The 10509-nt window shown below is 40.5% G+C and overlaps 1 protein-coding gene across 3 annotated transcripts in view; it reads right to left on the minus strand.

The window, feature by feature from the left end:
• The window catches only part of iqsec1a (IQ motif and Sec7 domain ArfGEF 1a), an 81086-nt gene extending 76167 nt beyond the window's left edge, over positions 1 to 4919 (minus strand). For all 3 annotated transcript variants that reach the window (XM_079359195.1, XM_079359194.1, XM_079359200.1), the window contains exon 1: positions 4248 to 4919. In XM_079359195.1, the coding sequence (XP_079215321.1) occupies positions 4248 to 4507 (260 nt within the window). In that variant the 5' untranslated portion in view covers positions 4508 to 4919. The remainder of the gene's footprint in view (positions 1 to 4247) is intronic.
• Positions 4920 to 10509: the final 5590 nt, after the last annotated feature.

Below are 10509 nucleotides of genomic sequence, written 5' to 3' on the forward strand. Positions count from 1 at the left end.
TTTTTTTTTTTTTTTTAAAGTGTTCGCTGGGGAAAAGTGTTCAAACAACACACATGGAGGAAGCCTTTCATTACCAGTCATCCCAACATAACAAAAAAACAGTCTTGTGTTTTATTTGGTAGAGGACGGATAACTCGTCTTTAAACATGTTTGACTGTAACACCGTTTACACTGTTTTCATTCTTACATTCTACTTTTCTGAAAATGACTTAACGATGACACCTTAAACGACTATTAGTAACTGACAGAACAGCTGATAAACAATTGGAAAAGGAAGCAACTATAATGAACAAAAAGCAACATTGTCTACACTGAGATGAGATGCAATTGAGACTAAGAATTCCATCTATGTAATGTGTCCACCTGCACTACTTTATTAAACGAGTAGGATGTAGATTTATACCAGCTAAAAGCAAAAAAAAGAAACAAAAGCAGGAAAAGAACTTTGCATGGATGTAAGGTAGGGTCACTGAAGGTTGACAATAACATGCAAAGAAAAAGAAACATCATTTAACCTTACTGCATCAACTTTCCATGACTCCCCTGTTGATATTCCGTCCTAGTAAAACACCCATGAGTTCAACAGTTAGCTGGCCACAGCAAGATGATTCATGACTCAGCATTTAAGGAAAAATCAATTGTACTTAGCTTTTTCCCTCAAGTTTTTTCTGACAATATAATGTGTTAGTTGTTGAGCTTCAGAGGTTCTGGGAGGATTTTGTAACTTGTGGGCTTACCTCGACGAGCTGTTTACAGTCTTTGTGATATACTATGCTATACAAAGCAAATCATCTCTTATGCAGCTGTACATTCATAATAAGCAACAGACACATGAGAATGTCATATCGATCTTTTTAACTAAGTTTTAGCTAGAAGGCTCAAAAGTATAATTCCAAAAGTTCAAAACAACTGCGATGCAGAAGTACCCTTTCAGAGACACTTTAGGGCTTTAGGGACTTTGATAAACCCATGTGGATACTGGACAAAAGATAAATGTAAATCACACAGCATACAAAACAGGACTTGTATTCTCATGTCTCTTTGAAATACACAAAAGATACTTGTGCCCTCATGAATAAGACAGGTGCTGGTAGGATAGACTAACCCTTTATTCTAGATATTCCCTTAAGCACTGCTGATAAGTGACATAAACTACCACAGGGCCCTTAGTGGCCAGAGCAATCTAAACAGCATCGCCACCTTCAACAGACCCAGGCAAAGTTTACATGAGATCGCCAGGTAGTGGTGAAGCCATAATACCTACATTTACCACATGGCTCTGAGCAGCTACTGGAAGCCAAACTAAATAATGGTAGCAGAAAAAAGGGCAGTCATTTGACACAACTCCTGCCTCCAGCGTACTTAGGGGGGTACATCAGTTCCTGGTTGCACAGTGAGAATGACAACCACCCGTGCGAGAGGGGAAAAGACAAGGCCATACAGCACAAAGACAGTGTGTCAACATTCTTGGCATACTGTCAAACACAAGTGTCACCCTTAATCAAAGATTATCATGTCACTGGTAGCTGGATGTGCCTCCCGTCCGCTAATGGAATGGATATTTCTAATGGAGGACGCATCTTTTGTCTGCCTCGTAAAAACAATCATACTCTTTCCTGTTTGCTGATTGTGTTGTGCAGGCCTGCTGTGATACTTGTGATTTCTCAGCTGTTTTCTTGTGTGTTCAAAGTGAACACCAGCTTATACTTATTTAAGTGCCTGTCACATTAAGGAGTGGACAGAGGACGTAGATCTTTTAGGGGTGTCCAGAAGTATTTCAAAAATGTGTAAAAGATGGGATTAGGAGTCTCCTGTCCGTCTATGCAGTGAACTAATAAATCAATAATTATCACCTTGAAGTGATAAAAGAAAAAAAATATGGACATGTAGGATGTAGGCAGTCAGTAAGCTGTTCAGGTGACTGATTAAGGTCTACTAATATTATTTGCACACTTCACTGTGTAACAAATTGTTTTTGATGCATAATTTAGTCCATCAAATATCAACAAGATTCACATTCTGCTGCTACCATGTAGATGTTCCAAACATTTTCTAACATACACCAACCCAAAGCTGTGACTGAAGCAATTATGCCTCCCTGTCTCCCTGCTCGCTCTCTACCTCGTGCATGCACGAGCCCGCACTTTAAGCATGAGCTGAGGTCCGCTTCTGGATCAATGGCGCTTGTGCATGTAAGTGAGGGGCATGGCTTTTGAGGGAGCACAGAGGGGAGGAGGTTTGTGCAGACGAAGCACTGATGGAATGCTACTTTCAAAATCAAACTAGTTTTCGGCAATTACCAACCATGCCTTTAAGTCCTGAACCAAAGTCTTTGAAAAATTAAATTATTTTCTAGGCATTTAAGTTTAGGTGGGGGGGAGAGATAGGTGGACCAACCAACAGACAGTTATTGCCATCAGAGTCCTGCAGCTAGCATAGGTATCCAACAACAAGTCATCAAAGCCCAAGATGATGTCTTAATATGCGTTCAATGGGTGCAGGCAGCCAGGTGGTACATACAGAGGACGGAGTCCGGGTTCAAATCCCTCCTGTGGCTCCTTTCCGGCATGTCATTCCCAAGTCTATCCACTGTCTTATATCTAAATCACAGCCATAATTAGCTCAAAAAATAAACCTTTTAAAAATGTCTTTAAGCATTCAAGCAGATGCTTGTATCTCCCTTTGGAAGACTGCATTCAAAAGGGAGATTAAAAAAAAGACACCCAGCCTTGGGAATCCTTAAAATCCCATTGGAAAACCAGGAGTTGGGATAGAAAGTCTTAGAGAAGGGCATCTGAAGTGCACAGGTTAGCATCGTGTCACTGACGATGGAAAGTGGAAAGAAGTTGAAGGAAGAATTAAACTGAAGAACACAGACACTATTTCTCTGTTAAACAATGACCTTTTGCAAATCTTTGGATCAGTCTTGCCTTAGACCACATTTAAATTACATTTGAAATTCTGTATCCTCCATAAACCACACTTTGCATCATTAACAGCTATAATTGTCCATCAGGTTCACAAGGGTGACAACAGGCTATGCACTAAACTCTGCGTCAGTCTACCAGAGCTGAACTGAAACAGTGCTCAGATATTGCGACAGTATGGAATGAGAGATGGAGAAGGACTGATTTTCAAATCGAAACAAAAACTGCCATAGAGCCTGAGAGAGATTTATACAGGGAGCGAGCTAAAGGTCAGTGTTACAGTACGTTCCAATCTCATAAGTCGGGTTTTATTAGCCAGCAAAGACATACAGTCCGCGAATCATCATTATTGATTTGCTGCCACTGATCTTCGTGACATCAACACTCGCCTGGACATAAAGGTCAAGTATGATCACATGATCCTGATGCCTGTCAAACGCTGAGCTAAATGTCTGTTGGCAGGGGTGTTCTGGATATATAGCTAACAGTGTGAACTTTGAAACAAAGGTGCAACGAGCGTAATCCTGACAGTGGGTCTGACTATCCATTTTCTAAAAGCTCGGCTGATATAATGCTCAACTACATCTGCCCCCGAACCTGCTCTGCAGGTCTGAACCCACTGCCTGCAGGTTGGGCCAAGGCAAATTCATAATTGCATAATGAATCCATTCCAAGAGCTCGGCTCTGTATCCCAGAGGTTGTGGCTATTGCACTCCATGTCCTGGATTAATGTGCTTCTCTATGTACGTGAAATACTCCTTTGACACAACTGGGAGCGTTAAAATGTAGACACAGTTTGGACTCCATATCGAGGAAAATTAGACACTAACAGAAATAGGGATGACAAAGCAGATTCATCAGAGACAGTTAACAATTGTGTTTGCTCTTGATTATGAATAGATTTAAAGTCTGAATTGTTCCCACTTAATGGATGGAGTTACAGACCTCAAAGGGAAAACAAATAACACAACTGGACGGGAAATAATGTGTTAAGAAAAATACTTGTCCATCAACACTTTGGTCACTTTGGTTTGGCTTGATGCAATCAGCAAACGCTTTCTTGAATGTCGCCAAATATGGGCAAGAAAACTCCCTCTGTAAGTGTGCCTTGCTAAATTCAAGGACCACATTTCTATCAGTAAACATTGAAAGGCTACAGTAAAAAGGGAAGCATCTAATGACAATGAAGTCATGTTGGAGCTGCAGATCACTGCAGGCAGTGTTGAACTATTTGTCAATAATTACTCTAAACTATTATGACGGAAACTGCGAGACGATCGAACTTTGATGAATACAAATAGAAATGATGTTTTGTCTTACTTTTCATGTGTGATGTGCTCATTTATGGCTCCCAGTGTGACCAGACTGTTGCTGCCCTGCAGCAGCCTGCAGGTTGCCAGGTGCCGCTGGTACTCCTCCTTCAGACAGACGTTCTCTGTGCACAAGTCGGACACTTGCTGCTCCAGCTCCTCTATCCTTCCCCTCTGTCTCTCCAGCAACTCTTGCTGGGTCTCGATGATCTTGTTGAGCTCTTTCAAATACTCCACAGCCCTGGTAGGGTTCTCGGTCGGGCTTTCCATAACGCCCCGACTACCTTTCCCCCCCCCCCCCTTTCCACACTTGTATTGCAGAAGCCGGAAGATGTTTCTGTGTAGTCCAGTCTTGGCTTACGCGCAGCAAATCTGGAGGTTGCGCCTTTTACGCCTCGCCATTGCTTTAAATCGGAGTGGGGTGACAATTCAGAGTGAGAAATACTCCCTTTAAGCACGTTAAACAGCTCCACTGCAAAATAGGCTCCACGTTCAAATGCAGATGTCAGAAAGCATCCAAATGTTGCTGAAACAAACGTGACGGACTACATTTTGACGGTCGTAGTTGGCTTTCCGCAAAGTGTACTTGTTCCCCTTGTTTACAGGACGAAATGACATTTTCTGCTGTGCACCTTTCTCTCCACGCTGCTCCCGTGACTTTTCGTAAACAGACGCTGGATGTCAGGTGGGCGGGGCTTTCAAGTTTTATGAATCTGCAGGTCGCATTCAGCGCAGCTGCTGTGGGAGAAGGGGAGGTGAATATAGTTTGTGGGTGCATGGGTTTCTTCTCACTATCTTTTGTCACACCAATCCAGGATATCTGGATCTATTGTTTTCTAGTTTATTTCTAGTTCAAGCAGCGTGTTCTCTATTGCAACTGTGCGCAAAGAGCGTTGCACATTAGGGAACATAAGTTTGTCTGTGTGATTGTCGCTGTAGCCCAGGCTGGTGCTGCTGCGTCTTGCCTGCAGAGTTGATTACCATGCTGGCTGTGTGTTGCCATTTCATCCACAAGCTTCACCGTTACTCCCTCTAGTGATGCCCATGCTCAAGATAGATGGGAAAAGCGTGTTTACGAGTTTTAATCCAAATGACGAACAACTTCAGAGGTATGTGCCAGGATTGGTGCAGCAGATTTGCAGGGGCAGTGTCCTATGGGTGCCTTATAACAAACTGCTCTGTGATATAAAGAGGCTGATGTTTAAATTTCATGGGTGACTAACTAATTCCCATCTGGCCTGCCCTGTCTGATGCTGCTATAAAAGATGTTGAGCTATTGAGCTTGTGATAGTTTTTGTTATTTATTTATTTATTTTTTGTTTATGTCGTTTAAGAAAATAATCATAAAACAAGAAAAAGCACCATAGTTAAGAAACTATAGACTGTTTGAGTTAAAAAAAAAAATTTTTTAAAAAACAAGCAAACAAAAAAAAAAATCTGTTTACCATTTAAAAAAAATCCTGTGCAGGACACAGACCTTTGCATTGGAATGACTGTGGCTGAGAAAAGATAGTTTGCAGTCTTGTGATGTCAACAATCTTGCTGGCTATGTCATCAAAGAAACACACACTATCACACTTCAGAGTAGCTCCAAAACAATTTTCACATCCACTACGCCATTTCTTTTGATCATTATTTTCAGAGCTAAGATGGGTGTGTGCACACTCTATTTGTTATTTAAAGGTTTAGAGAAGCCAGAAGAAGTGGGCTCGGACAATCTGATTTGACTAGTTTGAGGCGGAGCTGTGACAGTGGGAGGAAGTCTAAGGACAGGCATAAGCCTATACAGAATGATTTTTTTTTTCTGTGGCTTCCTAATCCATATGCCAACAAAAGAAGAGCGACTAGAGCCACGTAGAGCCATTGGATTTACATGGACAGGTGTGACACAAATGTAATCATGTCAAACTGCTGTGTTCAGTTGTGGTTGAAACTTAGATAAACAGGTAATCTGACAAAAAATAAAATAAAAACCAGTCTTTTCACTGCCTTTGGATGTGCCAGTTATGAAAAGGCATGGAGAATTCAAAAAAAGAGGTACTGAGCCATATTTCAGGATAAAACTTTAGATTTTTTTAATAACTCCTTTGCTGCTGCTAGGCAACAGATTGTTATGTGTTAACAGTCTATTGTTAACATAACTTCCTAACTGTAACATATATATTTGATAGTATTTTATGACAACATAGGAAAGGCATTAACACTTATGGGGCGCTGGTGGTCTATTGATGCAGGCCTCATGTACTGATGCTGTTGTCCTCCAGGTTGACCAGGATTAGGTACGACCTGTGGCTCCTTTCCCACATGTCTTTCCCCGCTCTCTCTCTCTCTGTTCACTGTCTTGTCTCTCCAAAAAAAGTCCAAAAATATTTATATTTTATAAACCAACTAAACAATAGTGTAAAGAGCAGTATGGCATCTAACAAAAAGGGCTGTGCTGACTGAATGTTAATTTTGGGACCCAGCTGTGGTTAGCTATGCGTTATTTTGAAATTGTCTTATTTTCACAATCCATTTTCTTCTCAGTTTTATCAGTAAAAACCCTAAAATTATATGTCAAATAAAATATGGCCAGTTCAGTTTGTCATTGCCTTTTGGTTGCTGTTTAATCGAGATGCAGTGAAGTTTTGAAAGTTTGTCACAGTCAAGATTTATAGATCTTAAACAGGTTACAACATTAAGGGGCATTTGAGCCTCCCACACTGAGCAAGATGTCAGAGGGAAATGGCTGCTGTGACTATAAAGAGCCAAATCAATAGAAAAAGTGACAGGTGTTGATATTTAAACTGATGTACAATGCTGAAAATGTCAGGTGTAATGTATTCTTCTAAGAAAACGTTGCCTTTGGGACGGGCAGTGTTATGCTCCCCCAAGAAACAGAAGTTTTGCTCTTCAAATAGTTTGTATTTGACATTTCAGAACAACTACACTGCCACATAATACACGCATCAGAGTTAAACAAGGCTTAACTGGAAGGTCCGCATTTATATCCATGTGTCACAGCACATAATAGACTGGTTTGAGTGTCACTCAGTGAGACATTAAATCGCCTCCAGCTCTGATGCTGCTGTTCCTCATCTTACTGTGTTTGACAGGAAATTGAACAGGAACATTGGAATAACAAGGAAACCATAGAAAATGTCACATAACAAATCCCTATTCTTTAAAAACAGAATCTGCTATTTTCACATTTCTAGTCAACATTAATAATGTGCAGCTCCGTCAGCCACACATTCCTCCACCTAAAAGTAGCTCTTGAAAACTCTGGAACCCATCAGGAGTGCCAGCGACCACAGGATATCAACCACTTGAAAACTTGCTGCCTGTCTTTATTACACTCTTGGGCTCTCTCCCTCCTTCCTTTGGCTGACCAGTTTATGCCGGTGCCAGTGTGGGTGCCAGGCAGCCTGGCAGATTTATTTCGTGAAATCGCTCATGTATTTGCACCGACGCAAAACCACTTGGAGGCCCTCTGAGTGCGGCCCTGCAAAACATTTCTCAGCTGTGATGGAAGAAAGAGCCAAATCATTTAGCTGTGGAAAAGTTTTGATTTTGTTTTGTTTTGTTTCAGAGAGTGCCAAATAATGCACTGCTGAGTCAAACAGCCATACAGTATATGGATGTGCATTTGTGTGATGGACTTGGACGTGTACACAAGAGGGGACACTGTAGGTAATTTACGCGGTGTAATATTCAGATAATACATAATTAAAGGTATAAATATCAAAAACAAATAGGTTAGGGAGTTTCCTCAGGGGTAGCTGCTGCAAGAAATCAAAAGAGCACAATTACAGAGGGAGTTTGATTTGGTTTGCTGTGACATGTGTCATTAGTTATTGGAGTTCTGCACCAAATGCAGCCCTTCTCTCTTCCTATGACTACATTTGTTGTTTCCTGAGGTAATCCTTACATCCACAACTGAAAATGCTTGAATGCCAAAAATCCTGAACTGGACTCAGAGAAACAACCCCAACGAAGAGAGTCCTTTCCACACAGTCCTCACACCATCCTGACCGTCCTGTGGGAGCAGCCCCCTTACCATTCCTGTCAGGTCTCTTGCAGTGCCCACCTCATTGATCCCCTCCACTGACATCACAGTAAGCCATCTGGAACAGCGTCGGTTTCCATTCACACAGGTCACAGCGAGATCTATCCCAGCTCGACAGACTGACAGGTGGGGTTTATGTAACCAGTGTGCCTTAATGGAGGGAATAAATTGAGTGTCATTTTAGCTTAACACGGATGACTGCCTTAATGAGCTATAGATGTACTTTACGGTCACGTTCAGAGTCCAAGTCACACCATCATTTGATGGCTGTAATTTAGAAAACGGTCATCCCCACTTTTAAATTTCATCTCTTTTTAACTGAAGCTGACAGGAAATTAAAACTACTGTAGTTTGCTGCTGCTGTCTCCTCAAAGCAGCCGCTGGAGTGAAGAGCCAATCAGCTGCTTTGTTTAAACACCATTTAATATTTCATCTTCTTCAGCCGCAACCAACATCTTAAAAATACCCATGAGCTCCTGTTGTGGACGTAGCTTGAGCTACACAGCTGCCTTTTCCTCATGAACACCTCTCGGGCACAAGTTGAGGCTCTATCTCCTAAATGCCCCCTCTGAGAAATAAAGAGCATGTAGGAAGTAATCCAGAGACTACAGCATGGCGCTCCATATGTCCCACTACAGATTATGTTCCATAGGCAACAGTGTGGCTTGGGTTTTCTCTCTGCAAATATCATTTACACAGACCTCTGAGAAAAGGCTACACCAGAGCTAAACTGACAGTAAACTACGCAGTAGAAGTTATTTTTTAATTAAAAGGCAAAATATTCTCTCCTTTCAGTCTCTCTTTACAACATATACACTATGTTTTAAAAATGTTGCTCATTTCACCAACAGATTGAACCCTTCACCCTAGTGGGTACCTAGACATTCATAAAGGAGTATTACACCATTTTTTTTAACGTATAGAATCAAATAAAAATGATCTGCACACTTGTAGTCATTAACAACCGTGTTACTGCCCTCAAAAACTTTAATTGAGAGTGTTCTATTATTTATTTGATCTTATTCTTTATATTGTTGCTTTTTGTTACCTGCTACATTTTATTTTGTCCTATATGCTGCTGGAAACCTACATTTCCCTGAGGGAGTCATCCCAAAGGGATCAATAAAGTTCAGTCTAAGTCTAATTGTTTTTATATAAATTCATTGAAATCACACAATCCATTTTTACGGTTGCAGTTTGGACGTTTGGCTGCTTAACAAATAGATTTGGTGCACACTGTCGTTCTTGGGATTGTGTTGTGCTTGCTGACGTGCAGGTGGCTGCTAATGGCGTACAAACGAACGGCTGACAGCCCACCACAGCAGAACAGAGTCCCAGACAGATGGGGGGGGGGGGGATATTTGATTAGTGATTGCAGACTCTTGCACATTCTCCTGGCGTGTGTGTGCGAGTGTGTGCTATACAGGAGTGTCATCAATCTAATGGTCTGGGGGGAAAATAAAAAAAAATTCAGCCATTGTTAAAAGACAAAAATACTTGAACAAACAGAACTTAACTTGCAATACTGTTCACTTTACTGTGCAATTAATTAATGGGCAAAATATTTATGTTGCCTTTACTGACAGACTTCAATCAAAACAAAACAAATAACTGCACAAGATCATTTCACTACCAAACCATGCCAAAATCAAACACTGACAAACTTAATGACATGATGAGGAGCAAAACAGAACGCTTCAGACGCTCATTCGTCCCCACAGCCATCAGGCTGTACAACAGCAGGAGCTAGCCTGTATTTATTTATATATATTCTCTTTATATATAGTATACAATATTATTACAATGTTATTATGTTACCTTTATTATTATTATTATATTATTGGAGCTAGCCTGTATTTATATATATATTCTCTTTATATATAGTATACAATATTATTACAATGTTATTATGTTACCTTTTATTATTATATTATATCTATACTATACTATCTATATTATATATTACATTATTACAATACACTCTATATTCTTATAACTATATATCTATACTCCAGCCAAACTGCACTATATTTTTTATTATGCTTATAACTTATTACTATAACTGTCAATACTGTTTACATAACCCTCTGATCACAATGCCACTTTAAATTCTTTCACTGGTCACTTTAACTTTAACATGCCATTCACTGCACAGTATTATTAATATCTTTTCCATTGCCCTGCTGAGTCCACCGTGCTATAGTCCTCTGTATATATCCCCCCC

This window comes from Symphodus melops (genome assembly GCF_947650265.1).
Source record: "Symphodus melops genome assembly, chromosome: 13".
NCBI classification, from domain to species: Eukaryota; Metazoa; Chordata; class Actinopteri; order Labriformes; family Labridae; genus Symphodus; species Symphodus melops.